The 21,325-nt window shown below is 33.8% G+C and overlaps 1 protein-coding gene and 1 pseudogene across 1 annotated transcript; one reads left to right on the plus strand and one right to left on the minus strand.

Moving 5' to 3' along the window:
* Positions 1 to 1,956: 1,956 nt before the first annotated feature.
* On the minus strand, positions 1,957 to 8,289 carry INT1 (inositol transporter 1). The gene is made up of 6 exons (XM_021976589.2): positions 7,632 to 8,289; positions 6,685 to 6,755; positions 6,084 to 6,419; positions 4,408 to 4,515; positions 3,274 to 3,459; positions 1,957 to 2,718 (listed from the first exon to the last, which is right to left on the minus strand). The coding sequence occupies exons 1-6, from the start codon at positions 7,771 to 7,773 to the stop codon at positions 2,065 to 2,067; spliced, it is 1,497 nt and encodes a 498-aa protein (XP_021832281.1). The 5' UTR covers positions 7,774 to 8,289; the 3' UTR covers positions 1,957 to 2,064.
* A 6,452-nt stretch (positions 8,290 to 14,741) lies between these two features.
* On the plus strand, positions 14,742 to 15,511 carry LOC148297481 (uncharacterized; annotated as a pseudogene).
* Positions 15,512 to 21,325: the final 5,814 nt, after the last annotated feature.

Here is a 21,325-nt window from a genome sequence, read left to right on the forward strand (position 1 = left end):
TTTTAGGGAGCGATATGTGAGAGGGAATGACAACCAAAAGAAATGGGGTGATTGATATGCTATTAATAGGAAGTATTAATTACAATTACGGAAATTAATGCTTGATCTTTCCTCCTAAAATGATTGCGTAGCTAGACATAGGTTGATCAATCAAAAATGCGTCTTTGAACTCTTTAAAATCCAAAGAAGCGATGCACTCCAACCTCTCTCCCTATGAAAATCAGCCACCTGAAGGGCCTCCACAAGCACAAGTATGCCTCCATCTTCCCTAGTCTCTCGTTCTTGCAGAGCTTCCAAAGGATGGTCATCTAAAATTTGGTACATCAAATCCGAACCCCGAAAATATCTTCTTCACCACAATATATGAATAGTCAAAGCATGACGTGGAATTGTTGTTGACCAAACGATATATTATATATAGTGGTGACTACGCAAAAACCACACCATGCAATGCAATGAAGCAGCCGATCTTAATCATCCAAGGTATAAGTTGGCCCTCCCCATCAATGACTTTTAAAGATTTATAGTCACTCGAGGTCCTCTGGAGAAGTGTTCGAGCCCTCTAGAGAACCTTCGAGTAATGTCGAATCGCTTTAGGAACTCTGAGTAGTTGAAATTCTAAAAGTAAAAAAATGAGTTAAAAGTCTCTAACATGTCCAAAATTTGGATACTTTTCACAATTTCCCAATAATAACAGGTTTAGAGAATGATTCTTGTGATTAAAGGGCATTTGAAATCAAATGTGAGCGCAAGACAAATTGAAATCAAATGTGAGCGCTTGCACTGGCATTTAGTGGAAGGAAACAAATTTTGTTTCCTTGAAATAATAATATTGCTACTGTTGGGCGGCCTTGCACCTAGTTGAGAGGTTTATTCATTTAAACCGTACGGACGCATAGGCATGCGACAAACATTGGTTCAAACTGCAAGAAGTGTGCGGGGTGATTTTGAAGGTTGATCCAGATGAAAAAACAAGAAGTCTGCGGGGTGATTTTGAAGGTTGATTCAATTCAAAGCTCTCTTTGGATCCCAAGACCTTTGGGATGTGATCTGTAATGGGGTAAACGATGGGGGTCGTTTCTGACAACAAAAAAAAGGTAAACGATGTCGTACGGCTAAAGACCCCTAAAATTTTGCATGAAACGCATGTTATTTGGAGAAAAAAAAATTCTCAACTAGCCACTTGTCATTTTTAATTAGTTCTTATAAAGTTCTTTTATAAAATGCTATGTTATAATGGGCGTATGTAATTTATTATTATCTTGAAACATTTGTTAGTATAATGGAAAAGCTGGTTAGATGCTTGTGTTTTTTTTTTTGGGTATCTAGGAGCTTCACATATAGCCAAGAACTATGTTATAGTGTTTGTTTTATAATACTGAGGCTAGAAATGGGGATTGACATCAGTTTCTATTTTATTATTTTCTTTTTCCTTTTCTTCTCACTCGTACTTTGTTCATTTTGGTTTTTATCTTGTTTAGCTAATTTCAAATCTAAATAGTTACTCTATGAAGTTGGTCATGGTTCAGATAGATCCTAGATTATAGTCAAAATGGTTATTGTCGGAGATACCATAGCCAAGAACTTGTACATTATCTGGTTCTTCTACTTAAAAGGGGGAAAGAAAAACTCCAACCAAGGTTTGTTAACTCTAGTCCTCTCTTGCTAATAGTTATTAATTTTTTAAAAAAAATACAAGAGATGGTCTAAATTACTGTAAATTAATCTAACCTACGGGGAGGGGGATTCAAACTTGGGTGCAAGGGGGCGGGCTTACTGCCCTGGCCAACTGGCCTAACCCACGTCTACTACTAATGGTTAATCTTAGTTTATTGGGATTAGTGGTCGATAATTCCTCAGACTAGTTTTTAGAATAAACTTCCTAAAAGGACATCCTGCCAATCCAGAAATTCTCATGGGGCACAATGGACCAGACTTACTAGTCGAACGCTGATCTTCAAGCAAGTACGTGAGGATATATATACATATTGAAACAAGATGCAAGTTCGTCTTCTACAGCAAGCACAGCTAGCAGTTCTATCAGAATAAGCAAAATTGTAACACCTAAGACTCATCTCCCTGCTCAAGAAGGCTCTGTGTGTTAGAACCACTGCTGCCCCAAGCCCTCTCCTTCCAAATCCTCTCCACTTCCTCGAATGTCAAGCCCTTTGTCTCGGGTAGGAACAGAATCACAAAGACAAATGCAATGACAGCCACAACCGCAATGATCAAGAAAGTTGCACCAGTTCCAACAGATTCTGCAACCGAAAGGAATGTCTGGGCCACAATCAAATTCGATATCCAATTCACAGTAGCTGACATTCCCCCACATATCCCTCTATATGCTTCAGGATATATCTCTGAGTTCACGGTCCATGGCACAGGTCCCATTCCCGGTGCAAAGAAACCAATATACAGGGCTAAACCTATAACTGCAAGCCACCCATAGAATACACTTGTAGAACCAGATGATTGAACAAAAAAAGCACCCGAGAGGATGAGAAGTGACACAATAACACCACTTAAGCTCGAGAGGGCCAGCTTCCTCCGGCCAAAATGGTCAATGAGATAAATGCCAAGAACTGTCCCAGCAGCATTCATGGCAGCCACTATAAGGGACAGTAAAAGAGCTAACTGGTTGGACTGAAAGCCAGCCATCTGCACAATTGTTGGGCTGTAGTACATGACCGTATTGATACCAGTGAATTGCTGAAATGCCTGAACAGGAACAAATTGTCAACACATGAGATCATGCACTTTAAAGCAAATTAAGCGAATGGAGATCCTGATTTTTTTACATCAATAATACAAAAAAGAAGATTCAATGAGACTAGAGGGAAAGAAAGTTCAGAAAAATAGAAGAAAAGCATTGAACTTCTTCAACTAGAACTACAATTGGAACCTGTGCAGTTTTATATCACACAATGAAAGGACCTAAGCCTTTAGAAATGCCATGAGCAAAGAAAAAAGCAACTGCAGGAGTCATAATTTTCAAAGGTAACTTTCCACATAAATAATTAGTGGAAATCATGGAAATGCTCACTTCTTCTGAAGTACTAACTGAAGTATGAACGACAATTAGTTGCAACCTACGACAGAACCCTAACAAGACTGAAACAAAAGAACTAGTTCACATACATCTTTAAATGTAATGGAAATCTACCAAGTTGAAGTAGCAACATATAGTGAAATTAGTGTTCCATGGCATTCTAGAAACAAGAATGAAATCCTAGTTTGGTAACATGAGTATTTCAAATAAACAACTCATCCTACCTGAAGTCCGGCCCCAGCCAGAAAAGCAAGTCTGATTTCTTTTACTTTGAAAACATTCCAGTAGCTAACATCCTTCTTCTTATGGTGCTCTTCCTCTGCTTGAGAAGCAAGGTAATCTATTTCGTCCTCTAAGCGAGACAAATTATAAATTTTGGACATCACAGCAATGGCTTTTTCTTTATCATCCTGCAAATTAAGATCAAAAATTTAAATTGATTATGCATGAAGAAAGAAACTGCTGGAGATGGAGGAGAGGATAGAGTAGAGCATAAAAACTGCTTTAGCTTTATAGTTATGCAAATTCCATCCTCCTGCCTGACAGCTTCATAACAAGTTGTCCAGTTGACTTTGTCACATTATATACACTTTCATATTACTATCCACAGTTTTTTCTCAACCTTTTCTTCATCATCAGTCTTAATTTAAATTATATTGCGTATGTGTGTGTGGGAGAGCATGCACAGGTCTGGTTTTATGAAGACACATGATGTCTTTATATCTTGAAGGCGCATAATTCCATCTAATTTGTAACTATGTGTAAGTTGTTGAAATGGCAAGGCATGTGATGCCCACCTATGTCGTTTTGTTAATACAGGCTTATGATGTCATAAAGTTTGTAGGAACACAATCCGAAGTTTTTAAAGTAGGCAATAACATTTCTAGTGATTCTTCAAATAGAGTATTAACATCCAAAGATTTCAAAGTTTTAGTTCAAAGTTTATGGCAAATCAACCCTCTATCTATTTGAGCTGGAGTGTTTGAGGCTATTGAAGATGTTGATGATTATCTTGAAAGAAATTCAAGGCTTGATGGCATGGAAAAATCATTCACGGCGGCACAACCACAAATCCAATTTACTTTTGTGTTTCTTTTTTTTATACTTTTAAGCCCTTTTATATTTTTAATTTCTTAATGTTTTTCATGAGGTATGTAACAAGTGGGCATGTTCATCAATGCTTCAGCTTGAGAGCGAGTGTTCAAGAAAGAAGCGATACTGTAATCATGGATACTAAAATTGGTTACCTAGTTTGTTTTGGGTGTTATCTAGTTTTGTGATTAAATGATTTGGTTTTGATTATGATTGATGTATCGCATTCTCTCCATACTTTCTCAACCCATGGAGTGATAAGTTACCTTCATAAAAAGCCATCGAGGAGACTCTGGTAGACAGAGCATGAGAGAGAACTGAATGACAGCTGGAACACCTGATACTCCAAGCATCCATCGCCATGTCCCAGGGACCTGCATTGGCACAACGGTGTTAATATGGAATAAGAGAAAGTGAGATCTATCATGCCACAGAAAGTTACACAAATTAAACTAACCCTTGCACCAATGCCAAAAACACTAAGTAAACATATGAAATATGATATCGACACTTTAGAAGGCAGTGATCAAACTCCCAAGTAGATTGCTTATAAAACATTAATGTCATTCAGTTTATCAAGCAAACATTTAAAATGTACAATATTTCAGGACTACTCATATTTATGTTCCTTGTACTGGTTAATATCTTGAAACTATACATGCAACACAATACTAAGCAAAAGAAAAAGCATGTGAAGAACTAGATATTGTCCTCCAACAAAGTTCTAGCCTTATACTTGGAAACTGTATTTAATGACTTGTTTCTTCACCTTCAAATCTCCAACAAGGATTCATTTTCTTTTCTTTGAAAGTGGATTCTTCTTTTGTTTCTGAAGAAGAAAAGTAAAAGCACGAAAAGAAGAATCCATCTTTTTCTTATTTCCAGACACAAAGTAAAGTGGAATAATAACATTAATAAATCTTCTAACAAACATGACAACGTAAACTGTTGCTAATAACTTTAAGTGAAGAAAAATAAGCAGATACACTACACTAAGCACTAGCATGGTTTCGACAATCAAAGCACCATGCATTATCTAACTTAGACAGGAAAGAACAGAAGAGATTCCTTCAGTAATGTTTCTCAGCCCCAAACTCTTATCCTGATGCTGCCCCTTCAAAACTGCAAAAGTGGAACCTTTCTCCTGCAATAACTTTTGCATAAAAGACAAGTACAATAAACCCAGCAGCTTATTATTTTAAAAAATCAGTTTGAATTTCTACTGGGGCAAAGGGTTCAAATAAAAGATATATAGGAAACAATAATGGCAGAGATTCATACCCTCAACATCTCATGATCAATTATCAGATAATCTTTCAAGTACATCTTCACTGTCCTGTCATTCAGTAATTTTAATGGGGAAAAATCTCATTTTCCATTTCAGATTCTATGAAAACCAAGATCCTACTTTGACCAAGTGAAAATGAGATCAACATATATAACACCCAACCATTCACATAATATGCTCAAATTCACAAATGGTCAATTTCTTTAATTAGCTATTTGTTTCTCTTTTTTATGGAAAGAACATCTTAGTTGTCTAACCTTTTGCAGAATCGGGCAGGTTGACTAATTTATGTAAGAAACATCCACAATTATGATAAGCACACAAAAAAGAAGAAGTTTCTCTTCTGAATTTGAGCAATTTGATAAGCATTACGAAACCTCAATCCTGGTAAATAAATCGTGAAGTGGTAAAATAAAAGAAACAAAATAGCCTTATTAAACATAGCCAATTGGTAGCCACAGATCCCCCAAATGTTGTAACTAAAAGCCAAAAACACTTCGCAGAAAGACTATTCCAATATAATACTAGAATAACAAAAACAAACTATTGGTTCCAAGGGATTAAGGTTTCTTTGAGGAAAGTTTAAACACGTTATTCAATAAGTACTGGAAGATGATGAAAGGAAAACAAATGGCTAAGTAAGATAATTCTAACCTCTGTAAAACAGAGATTAACAAGGTAGGAAATAAACTGGCCACCAGTTATCATAAGAACATTCGTGCTCACTAGTCCTCCCCTTATTTCTGATGGGGATGCCTCTGCGATGTAAACAGGAGCAGTAACAGATGCCACACCCACACCGAGGCCGACCAGAAGTCGCCCCAATATAAGAACATATGGATCTGGAGCAGCAGCCATGACAATCGCCCCAAGAGTAAAGATAATATCAGCAAGAAGAGTAGCCTTCTTACGTCCATAAGCATCATTAATCCAACCCCCTGCAGCTGCCCCAATTATAGCACCAACAATGGCCATGCTTACAATTGTTTCCTGCCAACTTAAATACTCAGAGTGATTCTAAGAAGAAAAGGCATGAATGTTTACATTTTTTTCTTTTTGCAGCTATAAAGAATTTAACAAGCAAAATCAGGTAAAGCTCGTTCTCTTCCTCTACTCTGATCCCCTCTCAACCATATGTTAGGGAAAAAGAAATGGCCCTATTTCCCTGTACTCTTCTCACTCTTGACAAAAATCAGAACCATGTGATATCTCCACTCCAAGAGAAAGCTTTACCATAACAATTAAATGCTTGTACCTGAAGGAAACTACTGTCCTTCACAGCCTCAAAATCATCTTTGATATACAGAAGCGCCCCCGATATCACACCTGCAATCAATATCACCTATGTGAAAACATCTTCAGAGAAAAAGAAAAAGAAAAAGAAAAAGGAAGTGAGAGCTGTATAACTAAAGAGAAGTAGGGCGGCCACTAAACCATGTTGATATCAAGTTCATACGTAGTATATTCTCAGAAAGAAGGTAACAGGGCCCAGGGCCTACTAAGGAAAGGCAGAATACAGAATATAAACCTTGAGAGTCCACAGATTCAAAATCAGGGTTAATTGCATTGTGAACCCATAAAATATAGGTAAAATTTCAATTTGGTGCTTGACTTGCAAAGCATTATGGGAGTCAAATATTAACAAGCACAAATTATAAGATCTTACATATCCAACCAACTCTTTTTTATTGGTGCCCCCTAGCAGGATTTATGCAAGTCAAATATTAACAAGCACAAATGATATGATCTTAGTTACATTTGGCATAAGTTTTACTGCAGACATTAATTCTTTATAACACACACAAAAAAAAGATAGGACCAACTTGCCCAATCATAATGGAGGGAAAGTAAGATTACTTCTTAAACAATGCTTGTTAAATTTGAACTTAAAGAAAAGAAGAAATGCCACACAACAGAAATTTGATTAATCCTTGAGCTTATTCAATAACTTAGTACTCGAACAACAGCAACAGAAAAAGAAAATTACAACAAAAAACAGCAACAAAAACCACAACTATGGCACCGTGATCAAACCCAATTTTTTCTCCTTTTACTAATTATACGTACAGGGTAAGTTTAAATACAAGTATATACGTACAGGGCATGTATAAATACGAGTATACACATAGAGAGACATGTATGTATATATCTATGAGAGTTTTTATCATAACTATAAGAGTAAGAATTGGCTGCTGTTAGTACCTGTGTCGTAGCCAAAGAGAAGCCCACCAATCCCAGCAACTACAGTCAAACGGAGAATGTAAGCATTCTTGAAATAGAACATTTTCCTCTCTGGATGCAAATCCAAGTACCCTGAGCTCCCTGGCATCGAATCGAGCGTCATCTTCTCTCTTCCTCTGAGCTACCAAGCCTCTGGACCAGAGAACCAAACACAATTTCGAAAATACAGAAGAGAAATTCAAGCAAAAAAACCGAGAATTTCAACTTCCTCTGAACTCTACCAACCGAAAAAATTACTGGGTTGTGATTTTCCTATGCTGATTTTTACACGAAACCCCTACAATTTAATCGAGTGCGGAAGCTAAAATAGGACCAAGAAGAGCTCCGTTTTGAACAATGGAGGTACGATTTTTAACTCAGATCAAGCTTCTCCTTGTTTATGAGACGATTCGAAAATCTGATCCTTCAGTTCTGAAATGCAAAGTTCGCAAGATTTTCCCGAGAAAATGGGGAAAGATTTTCCGAGAAAATGTAGGTGGTGATGTCTTGACGTTCCAATTTTGGTCCGCCAAGTAAGAAATTTTAAAGACCGAGATGCAAAATTTGGAAACGGAAGTTTTGACGAGAGAGTTTTTTCTATTACAGAGCTGTTGTGCATCACCCAAAAATAAAACTTGTAACAAGATAGCAGTGTTTTGCTATCCCGCTAATAACATCACGTGTTGTTATTGGCCGAAAATAGCAAAACAGTATTATTTTTGAAATTTCTTGTACATCACGGACCAATCAAATGTGGGCTTTTAGTGGGATTTATTTATTTTAGTATGAGTTTTTGCTTATTTTCAATAGGAATTTTAGTATGAGTTCGGGAAATTTCTTTACATGCACCAGATTTATGAATTATTGGTTAGGTGACCATAAAATAAGGGTTTATTTTTTTAGAATATTTCCTATTGAGAGAGGCAATAATATACTAACCTCACACACATTAAATGGGTGCTATGACTCAAACTCATAACCTTACCTGAAGAAGCAATTGCTCCAAACCACTACACTAGTGAGCCCTTTGCAATAAGGTATGTATTATGAGAGGGTTTTTGTATACACTTGTACGCATTTATTGCAATTGTGTGTATGCAACTCAAATTTTACGATGTGGTTAAGATTATATTTTGAGTAGTATAGATGTTCCATGGTTCTAGTTGTTTCATGTTTTTCTTTTCTTATTTTTGGACTTTTAAGGATTCTTAATGATATATTTTGTTTTTGTGCGAGTAATATTTACGCCTTGATTCATAATGTGTTTCTTTTGGGGGTCAAAAGTGTCATAATGTATTAGGTTAAATTCTTCAACAACTGCAATCTTCATGTTTATTTGCCATCGTTACTTGTAAGTGATAAAATAAAAGAAGAGATTGAAGCAAAGATTGGTTATCAAAAACACAAATCAAGCTGAATAGATAGATGGTCAAATCTTCTACGGATCATAAAGTAGTTGGAATGTGAAAAACTAAAAAAAAGGAGAAGAAACAAAATAATTGAAGGTTGCTAATGAATGAAACAGAATAGATAGATGGGCAAATCTTGCATTGGATCATACGTATACGGTAGTTGGAATATGGAAAACTATGGAAAACTACAAGAAGAAAAGTATGGAAAACTACAAGAAGAAAAGTAACAAAATAATTGAAGGTTGCTATAATAAAAATAAAATAAATTATTAAAGCTGTTTGCATTTTTTTGGCATCTAACATAATTCTTGAAGGATCGTGACATTTTTCTGTCAATAAAGCATGGAAAACTACAAGAAGAAAAGTAACAAAATAATTGAAGGTTGCTATAATAAAAATAAAATAAATTGTTAAAGCTTTTTGCATTTTTTTGGCATCTAACATAATTCTTGAAGGATCGTGACATTTTTCTGTCAATAAAGTATGGAAAACTACAAAAAGAAAAGTAACAAAATAATTGAAGGTTGCTATAATAAAAATAAAATAAATTGTTAAATCTTTTTGCATTTTTTTGGCATCTAACATAATTCTTGAAGGATCGTGACATTTTTATGTCAATAAAGCATCAAATTCAATCCATTTGTTGGGTTTTGGCACCATTTGGCTACCTGTTTTTTGTTGTCTAGCAACCTATTGGAAATTGGCCTTATCCATATCATGTGGGTAGGGAAACATGGCAATTAGAAAATGGAAAGAGCATCAATGTTGGGGATTATAATACGCGCCTGAGTTCTTAATATTTTTTGTACTCGCGTTCAGGCTCGTTTGGGCCTCTGGCGGGCTAGTGTCTGAAGGGTAGATTGGGAATTTCGAAAAACAAGTTGTGGATGGGTGATTTCTGACGCGAGTAGATGTTACGTCTGCTCGTGGTTGTCCGGGACACAAGAAACGTGTGGCTGCTGTGATTTTGTCAGAGGATAATGTACTGTTCTAGCGCGTTGTTGGGACGCTCTGTGATGTGGACTGCCTACCTCGCCACCAGTTTTTTGTTGTTGTTGTTGTTTTTTTTTTTTTTTTTAGTATAAGGAAATTACACTAAGCGTTTGATTCATGAGAAGGGAGCCTTGGGTATGGAAATCAATTACTTTCCCATATTTGGTAAGTCCCAGACATGAGAAATAGTTGTCTGGCACCAGTGGTGGACCTATTAAGGTGTAAAGAGGTGAAGCTGCACCTTCCCTCGCTGGAAAGCCCATTATAGATGTTGCATATTGCACATCTACTCAGCCTGAGAGGTGTACTCTAGGTGTTCGACGAAAAGCCTAAACAAAGTGTTGTTTTGGTTGCATGCAGCACGCTTGCTTTATATATATATTAATTTTTTTTTTTTTAAATGGAAACCTGGACTGCCATTTCGTGGGCTTTAATAGGGCATGGATAATTTTTTATTTAAGTGGGATTGAGAGTTCTCTTTATTTAAGTGGGCTTTAATAGGGCTTGCACAATTCCTTATTTTAGTGGGATTGAGAGTTCTCATTATAAAGGACCAATTTAGCATCCCCTAATTTTATTAAGTGTGGTTGTCATTTTTTTTTAAAAAATAAAGCTTTTCCGCTAAAAAATTCTTGAGTTTGCCAGTGCCTGGCACATGGGAAAATATGGGGAAAATGTAAGCCTCATTCCCTCTTTGGGTTTAATTTTCCCTTCCCATGGGAATGTTTGGGAAAACGGGCCAACATTAAATGCACACTTTTCATGACCATTTTGTCCCACTTAACAATTTAGAATTACAATATAGCATTAAATGCATTCTTTTATTATTTGATTTCATATGGGTAAAATTTGAATAGTAAACAAACTTTGTTTTACATTCCTACACAAACCAAACATGAGAAAGGAAATAAAGTGGTATTTCCCGGTTACTTTCCCAACATTACCAAACATACGAAATGAATCTTCCATTTCCCATCAAATCATTTTCGTGAACCAAATGGTACTACAAAGAGGCTAATAGGCATTGGGGAAAAACCGATGCCTTTTCCTATCCCATATCGATGCCTCGTAAGGTGATGCTAAAGGGGTGTAAAAGGCATCGGGGAAAACCCAATGCATTTTATAGAAACAACATCGGTGTCTTCAACCAAAGTGATGTTGTAATGAGCTTCAATTGTTGACTTCCGTCCAAATTTCCTTGACTTCAGATGTCTTTGACTATAACAACAACGGTTGTCTGTATACCACTGATCCCTTTTCATAAGAACCACTTCACCTAGTTCTTATTTGCGGATGTCTATAACATGTTTAACATTGGTATTTTCATTAATGTTGTAGTTTATTCATATAATAAGCAGTGGTGTCTTTATTGTTGCGATGCCTTTGTAGAAGAACCACTTCACTTGTCCTATATTATCCAATGTCTTTAAGATATTTCGCATCAGTTCTTTTGGCCCATTGTAGTGTCTAATTGTTAAGGGCATCGTTTTATACATATTTTCGATGCCTTTTAACAAGATTTACTTCACTAATTATATATTGCCCGATGTCTTAAGAGGTAAAAATAATAGGATAATGTTATATCCTGATGCTTATTTGTAGTTACAACATCACCACTTTACTAATGGTGATGTCATATGTGTAATGCACTTCAGTTGAATCTCAATTTTTGATGTCTCATATTTTTAAGGCATTAGTTTTAAGAATTATATGTATTCATTTGTCCAAACTAGAATCAACTTTTAAGGCATCAATTTTAAGAATTATGGACAAATTAAATCAAGCAATGTACCAAATTCATATTTTTGTTCCTCTGCAAATAAAAATAAATAGAAGTCATCGTATTTCAAAATACATAATTACATAATACTTCATTTGTAGTCCAAACTTCAAATTGTTAATAATTGCATGATATAAATAAGGAAATTGTCACACATTAAAAGCTGGAAGAGGAATGACATATAAGCTAGAACACCAACATTGATAAGCTCAGCACATACGAGTATATTTTGAGGTTCAACAACACTTGATCAATCCATTTGGTTTAGCATTAACTCTCCTCATTCATTTCGCACCACATCAATTTGTTCCTGGGTGTAATATGATTTCCTATTTGTTGCATAATAAAATTTAAAACAAGCTAGCATCAAACTTTGCACACCAAAACAACCCATCAAAATTTAAAAGAGACAACAAACACTTATTAGAATAGCTCACAACCAAATGAGGAAAGAAATACATAAAAAAGAAAAGCACCAAACAACCACCACTTATTATTCATTCGTCATAACTAGGGGTGGCAACTTCCGATACGACTTGTTACACAACTTGAAACCCACACGGGAAAAAATATGATCCAAACCCACAAGATTAATGATTGGGTAATTTTCGGGTCAACCTGTTATGACCCGTTTAACAAACGGGTGAATTTCAAGTCAACCCGCCAACCTGTTTAAATTCTATTAGACTATAATAAATATTACAATTATACACTTATAATACAAGGATCCTTTATGGAGTAGTGATAAGCTGTTGGGCTTTAAGGAAAGAGGTTATGGGTTTGAAACCCCTTGCCTTCTTCTCTCTTGTTTTTTTTTCTTTTCCTTCTCTCTTCTCTCTTTTCTGCTCTCTCTCTTTATTTTTTCTAATTAACTTTTATACATATAGTAATTAAAATTAAAAATATTATTATTATGAAGACATTTTCCCAAAGGCGTAGAGCTCGAGGTGGAAAACATGGAGCGGAAATTATGGGTGTGGAGCTCGAGGAATGCGGGAAAAATCAGAAACAAGTGTCATAATGGACATCTATAAAAGGAAACAAGGGGAGAAAAAAAAAATCACAACTCCTCAAACTCAAAAAAAAAAAAAAAAAAAACCTAGCTCCACCAATTTTCTTCCTTCCCATTTCTCTCGATCTAAACATATCTCCTCAAACTTAGAAATAAAATGGCCTATTCATTCTCATTTTCTCTTGATCTAAACCTAGCTCCGCCAACACAGACATGGGGGCAAGGGGTTGCAATAGTGTGGATGCCCTACTTTGCTTCTTTATGAGGACCAGTGACCGTAAATGACTCATTACTCCTTGACAATGATGTTTCCATTAGAGTTGCAAGGAGTTTGGTGACTCCCAAGGATGTGCGCGTAAGAACCAAATGAGAACACAAGAGTAATTCAAGAAAAGAAGCAACATCATATTTTACAACCAAATGAGAATGCAACATGGAACCAAACTCCTAAGTAATTTGCCAGCATAACAACAATTTATACTAATTGCCACATCATAAATTCACATCAGCAGATTTCTAAAAGCATACTAATATTTATAATGTAACAAAGAAAAACAGTACTTTAGTGCGGAATGAAAGGGTTGTATCTTCAATGATGTCCCTTATGTATCCCATGACACAATATCCACATTCAACACCTCATTCTTCTCTCGAAGTGCCCTACAAACATGAAAATCATGAGATTTCATAAATAGGTTATACAATAATCCTTTGATAATTACATATGAGCACAGATATGACATAAGAGTACCTGTAGCAGTTTCCACTACAGTACTTTATTTCTTTGTTTACCAATTTCAGCATTATATGATTTAATCTCACTTGAACACCCAAAACAAAATATAGAAAAATTATCAAATCATTCATCGAAAATATATAACATCTTTATTATCATTTATAATTGTGAGAATCCAATGGCGACTGCATATTAGCACGTAGGAGTTATATATTCTTTTCAATATATATATATATATATATATATAATTGATTTTGTCTAAAATATTGTTTATAATGTTAACTCACCTAGGATTATATGGGATCAATAGTATAATGTAATTAGAGAGTTCCCTCAAACTTTTGTAATTACTTTTGCTCGTTCATCCAACGTTGTGGTGAGGCCACCTTTAAAGGTACTTTCAGGGTCAAGAAACCCAATCATAAGTTTCATATTTTCCTCCTTAAGCTTATTATAGAGGTATCTATTAAAAAAAGAAATTATTTTCACAAAGATAATCGGGAGGTAAATACAGCACATGTGAAAATATATGCCTAGATTTGTGCCCCAAACTCTTAAAGCTAAAACCTGACAGTTTCACATTAAAATCCTGCAAAGATAAACAAAACACAGTTAGTTAATATGGTATAAATCCCATTGGCACACTATGCAAAAAAGCATTTCCCTTTACCACTTGAACAGCTATAGAGATTTAGTTGTCTCAAGATAAGGTGACATTGTTGCTTGTGAGGATATCTCTTAAGTTTCATTGTTCAACTGATGGATGCACGACAAACACGGTATCGAAAAACCCATCCCAGTTAACCCAACAATTATACCTAGAGTTCTAGAGGATGGGGGACATTTTCATGAACAAGCCTCTTTAATCATTTTTGCTCTTCCGGTCAAATTCGAATACCAAAAAATCATGACTACATAATAATAAGTAAAAAGTCTCCAAGTTCATCAAATCTATATTTTCCTACTCATTAGGTGTTATGATAACTATATTGCACAATCAAGCAATAGACCAATTGATCACATATAATAGAATGATTCATTAAATCTTCATCAACAGTATATGTGTTTGTGCCTCTGCATTCATGATTTTCACGTAGACTTTTGAAAACAATTAAGTTGTCTTCAAACAAAAATGATTTAACAACATATTTTTTAATATATGGAAAATCAAATCTCTGTTCATGCAAGGCTATGCAATCTTTATGCTGCATTTTCTACCGACCAAAAAGTAGAGATAGAAAATGCTTATGAAGATCTTGTTAAGAAGGGATTAAGGACAAACTTGGCACCACGAGTTGGGGGAAAAAAGAACATTTCTGCTTGCTCCTTTATGTACATTGAACAAGAAATAGAAAATTTTTGTTTTGTATCAAGTGCCGGACGGATATTCTTCAAACTTAAGAAATCTTGTATCCATGCAAGAGTTGAAGTTGGTTGGTCTTAAGTCACATGTTTGCCATATATTAATGCAACAATTGTTACCAGTTGTTCTTTGTAATGTGCTGCCATATCATGTAAGATATGTGATAACTAGGTTTTGCTTATTCTTTAAAGATATATGCAACAAAGTGGTTGATGTGCCTAAGTTAGAGAGAATACAATATGATCTGGTTGCTACTTTGTGCTTGCTAGAGCAATTTTTCCCTCCATTATTCTTCGATATAATGGTTCATCTCATAGTGCACCTCATTAGGGAAGTGCGCTTGTGTGGACCAAAAAATAAGAGATGGATGTACCCGTCCAAAAGAAATATGAAAGTGTTGAAGAGTTATGTGAAAAATCGTACTTGTCCGGAAGGAGGATTGTATTGTCGAACGTGATATTACTGAAAAATTTGTTGAATTATGCTTAGAGTACATTGTAGATTTAAATCCAATTGGAGTTCTAACAGTTGATAGGGATCAATTAAATACAAGTTATAGTTTGTGAACTACTTCTATATAATCAGTACCTCGTAATAAATGGGAGCAAGTGTTGGAATTTTAAAAGGTTTTAAAAATTTAACCGTTTTATTTAATTAATTATTTTGGCTATTTTATTTGATTTATTGTGGGGGTTATAAATATTTAATATTCATGTTTTATTTCTGGTTGGTGAATGCCTTAATTTTTGGTTGGTGAACTTTTATGATTGGTGAAGGTTACTTGTTTTTGGATGCCTATAAAAGGCCACTCCTCCTTCACATTTGAAACACACACATTACACCATCAGAATATCACATACCACAATCACCACCATAAACTGATTCTCTCCTTTTCTACTTTTATATATATTCTCTACTTTATATTATTATTTTGGCAATGGTTCTGTGACTTGGATACCCATATCCGTCTATGAACGTGCTCATAGCGGATCTTGAGTTTGTGTACAAGGGGTCGTATCTTGGAGTCTTGTAGACCGTCAGTACCTGCACGTAGGGAGGCTACAAAGGCTTTAGGACAGCGTCTTTGACGTGCTTCACCGTACCAAACTCACCTTCTTACTTATTATTTATTTTCCTTTTACTTACCTATTATTTTGTTTTCTTCAATTTCGTTATACCTTAAAAGCTTTCCTATTTATTTATATGTTATTTATAATATAATATTTTTTTGTGTTTGGCTTTACGGAAAAGGAAAACTATATTTTTTATATTTTTTATAACAATCTAAAGCCTTTGTAGATTAAAACTACTTTCTTTCCGTACTGTTGTGAAGCCTCAATTGAATACTTGATTGATGAGATTACCACTTGCCGCTTGGTTCAAACTGTAGTAAACAAAGTATTATCTTACATGTATTTCGAATAAATCATATTTGTTAGGTTGTGTCTTTATCATAGCATAAGTTTGATTATATATGTGAAACCATATGTCTATTAAACCTTTGTATGTTAAAATCATTTTCTTTCCGTACTGCTATAGGTTGTTTGTAGTTTACAATTGTTGCAATTCAATATCTATATTTATAGTATATATGTAAGCTCTGCACAGTTTAATTTTACAAAATATTTATTAAGTGTGTTTGGTAAAAGGCGTGCTGGTTTGAAAATATTAGTGTGATGATTTGAATTTATTGTTTGAACAACCAAATATGTTCTCAACCTTTTGCTCAAAGACTTGTTTATCCATAAGTTTCAAAGTTCTATCAAAATGTATTTTTATCAGTTTGTTGGTTAAACATAATTATTGGTTTGTATAATTTTGAGGAACAATTATTTGTTTTGTTGCATCTTTGTCATGCTATATATATATTGCACAGTTCATTTTGTATACTTGAAACTTTGCACAGTTCATTCTGTTGTTTGGGTTTCGGCCTTTTTCAAAATTAAAAATTAAAACGCATTTGGCCGATTTATATCATATTATGCTATATACTTTGAATTAATGCATTGAAATTGTGACTCTTATGATTATGCTATTATTCCTCTAAATTTTTATTCAGACATTATTCCTCTGTATAAATTTTAGTTATATATTTAATTTGTGATTTGCAGTTGTAAGTTACTCAAAGAACACTTGTATTTTGAAATTGAGAGTTTGCTTTGATAAAATTTAAGAGCCTATTAATATATTTTCTTTAATTAATAATTTACATTACACTGACCATTCATTTGGATTGACTAATTGATATTTTGTAAAGTTCTGCAACTTATTTTATTAATATGTCTAATTAATGACCTTATTTCAATAGCGTTGGTATATTAATCATATTATTGCTGATTTTGGATATCAATTATCTTTAGTTTTTGGAAAATGGATCAAATTACGTTATGTGTGGTGTCTTTCGAGTATTTTATATAAATGTACATATATATTGCACTAACGATTGTGTTCAAGGTTTATCTTATTTATGGGAATAGAGATTTGCGTTATTTTCAATTTGGAGTTATGATGGAATCGGTATCAGGGGTCCAATATCATGTACCACAAGATAAGTTCTACCAATTAATACTTTATCTTATGCAAGTGTGAGCATTGCTATAAATTTATGTGATTCGAAGAAATTAACTTAGTTTGAATTTTGTGAATAAGACAATACAGAAACTTATCATTTGGCACTTGTTTAGTTTTGTCAAATTTTAAATAAATAAATAAATAACTTGAAATGGAAATGGAAAGTGGAAATCTGTTTCATGATCTTATCTACATGGTCCCTTTGTTCTTTACAAATCAGAGTTTGTATTGTGTCTGTTTATTGTTTTACTTAATCTAGAAATGTCAATTCATGAGTATGCTTTTTCTTGATTGCATACACTTACACCTTTTCAAAAGACAAAAATACTTTTTCTTGTTGAAATTAATTTTCGAGATTTGGCCTAATGGTCACACTTGTTTTCAATTCCTACATTTATTTTGGCAAAAAAGTTGCTAATAATGTTGGGTGATTATTGCCCTTAACATGGTTATGAACTTAATGAAATTTTGTGCTAATACCTTCTTTGTTTTAATTCGAAAAAAAAAAAAACTGCAAATTAATTTAAATTGATTTGATATTAGCATTTAATTACTTTTAACGTTGGATTTTTATACACTATCTTTATGTGGTTTAATGTATTATGAAGGAATAAAGCATTATTGGTCAACAGACAATTAAGTTTTCCTTTTATGAAGATAACTTTGATTTGAATATTCAATTGTTGCATTTTCGCAAATCGGTATACTACTTACTTTGGTTTCAAATTCTTGAAGTTGTAGTTTCATTTTGAATTCAAAATCTAATATTGCGTCAATTTTAGTTTTGGCCTATTTGTGTATTCAATTGTTATATTTATTATTTATTTTCATTTATAGATATTAATTTTTGTGGAAAAGGGCAGAGAGTTTATGTGACATTATTGCAAGTTTTATTGACCCTAATTATTCTTTATTTTGCTGACTGTCATTGCTTTGAATTTAGGAGAAAAACATACAGTTTTTTTTATAGTATAAATGCATTAGTTTAATATACCTTGGTCTAATTTGGGAGGCAATCCACTACTATTTAAAGCCTTAGCTAGTTGGCTGATACATCAATGTTGAGAATCAATACTTTTATATTTGTGGAGAAATTATATTTTATGCATATGCATATATGTTTCAAAATTTCATTACTTATTTTATGTTGAGATTAATTTCCCGGATATAAAGTATTCTAATATGCTATAATTGGTTTTGGACGTTAGTTTTTTTTTGGTTCGAAAATTGGTTAATTGATATTAACTTATTTAGAAGTTTTGCATTGCACATTCAATTACGAGATAATTTTATTTACTGCAGCCTTAATTTCAAAACGTTAGTGCCGCAATTGCATATTATCAATTTTATGACGTTTAGAGATTTATGTCTGGCAACAGTTGATATTGTTGGGTGTTTATTGCATTTAACATTACTAAACATTTATGCAATTTAATTACATCTTTGTTTTAATGCCTTGGATTCATTTTAAAGTTGCCAACGCCTATATATATTTCGATTGTGCAATCCTTCATATTAGTTACTTGAGTTAATCTTGATACAAATATATTGAGTGAACTAATGTTCTTTTGATTGTGAAGTCTTGACAGTTGCCACATTGAGTTAAGTGCCATGAAGTGTACATTGTGAAATCCTCATGAGAAAACTGAAATGAAATAATAAATTATATGACTGTAAGTGGCATTAATTTTGAGTTTTTGTGTAAGGTTTTCAACCCTTAAATCCTCTAAAGTATTATTGGCATATCTTATGAATTTAAAATTAAATATAAATTTAGTACAATCTTCATATATTTTGCAAATTCCCTTAAATTTGTGGGGGTTGAGTTTTCCTTAACTATGTAGGTATTTGTTGTAATTTTTGTGGGTATTTCAAATACAAAATTAATATCAATACTTTTTATTTATTTTAATTTTTAGATTTTGAGTGGTTTTAATTACCTCTTTAAAACTAAAGTTATGTTGTATACTTATTATAAAAGTTTTGCATTCTTAATTTATTTTATTTTAAAAACAGTGTAGACAATTTGTGGAAGTTGAACTTTTCTAAATGGGAACTTTATTGCTGTAATTTTATTTGTTACTATCATTAAGCAATTTTTGCTTTTATGCTGGAAAAATATTAGATTCATTTATGTAGGCTTTCCTTTTCTCTTTCCCAAAATTTTGAGTGTGTTTTCAATCTTTATGCTCTCGTGGGAAAGATTCATTACATTTCATTTAGTGACATAATAATTTTATATTTCCTTGGCAAACATGTTGTGTCCGTGTGAAATTTGTTTATATTATAAAATTTTATTATGAGACTAATTTGTCTTAAATTTTGATATGAAAATGTGTGCAACTAATGATGATTTTGGTATAAAATTTTGGTAGAGACTTCTTATTGTCTTATAGGTTCCTATTGAGAATCAAGAAGATACAATTTCAACCTGGATATGCGATCATGATTTCAGCCACTTTGAGTGCACAAAAGGGAGTAAGAGTATCCTGAAATACTCAGTGTTTATAGTTAAATTTATTTAATGAATTAATTTTATATTGTCATTCATAAGTGATAGCAGGTGTACTCAAAGTTTCATGGACTTAAGAGGTACTCTTGATCATAAGATTTAATGTATGATGTTTTCTGTTATACTTAAATGTATACCAATCCGTATCTAATTTCCAATTATACTGAGGTGAAATCCACTAATCGTTTGTGTGCAAGATTGTGTAGGAAATATTTCCAATAACATGCAGGTTTAGAGCGCGCTAAAATGGAGAACAAAGACATGAACTACATTATATATGCCTTGTGAAGGCTAGTCTTGATATGCATGCCTCGTGGAGGAGGCTATTAATGCAAAATGTCGAGGGGGATGTGCTTAAGCCCATAAGGGAGTCACCTAGGGAGGTAACCCAACTTCTGTGATTGGAGATCCCATGAAGGAAGTTCAATGTGGTAGAAACAATCCATATTGCGTGACTCATATAGCACTGATAAAACTATGGAGATATCCTTGAGATATTCTTCTGCTCATCCCTAAGGCAAAAGTGCTATTTTATGTGACGTCAGGAAGGGATTTATCCCTGAATGAGTTTCGAGGCGGGCAAACTCCCGCAGGGTACAGGTCACATGTACTCTTGGAGAACTCACCTAAGTGAGAGACGTCGTGAGGCCGCGACTATGAGAATTGGGCTATTCTCTAGTAACTCTCATGAGAATCAAGATGAGCGCATGGCCATAAATAGCGCTACCCCGCATCCAAGTCTCAACTAATACTATGTGTGGGATATGTTGAAGTTTGGTCAAAGGTGCCGAGTTCAATACTGTGTACACTCAGGTTCCTCAAATGGAGACTATCATCACTAAGTGAAGGTTCAAGCCCGGAAGGCACCTACACCTATTACATAGTATTATATTGCCATATATATTATATATTTTTCACTGTTTTTTTTGTCACGGTAAAATTTTAAAAACCTTGTGGGGGATTGTTGGAATTTTAAAAGGTTTTAAAAATTTAACCGTTTTATTTAATTAATTATTTTGGCTATTTTATTTGATTTATTGTGGGGGTTATAAATATTTAATATTCATGTTTTATTTCTGGTTGGTGAATGCCTTAATTTTTGGTTGGTGAACTTTTATGATTGGTGAAGGTTACTTGTTTTTGGATGCCTATAAAAGGCCACTCCTCCTTCACATTTGAAACACACACATTACACCATCAGAATATCACATACCACAATCACCACCATAAACTGATTCTCTCCTTTTCTACTTTTATATATATTCTCTACTTTATATTATTATTTTGGCAATGGTTC

This window comes from Prunus avium, chromosome 1 (genome assembly GCF_965620075.1).
Source record: "Prunus avium chromosome 1, drPruAviu1.hap1.1, whole genome shotgun sequence".
Taxonomy (NCBI): domain Eukaryota; kingdom Viridiplantae; phylum Streptophyta; class Magnoliopsida; order Rosales; family Rosaceae; genus Prunus; species Prunus avium.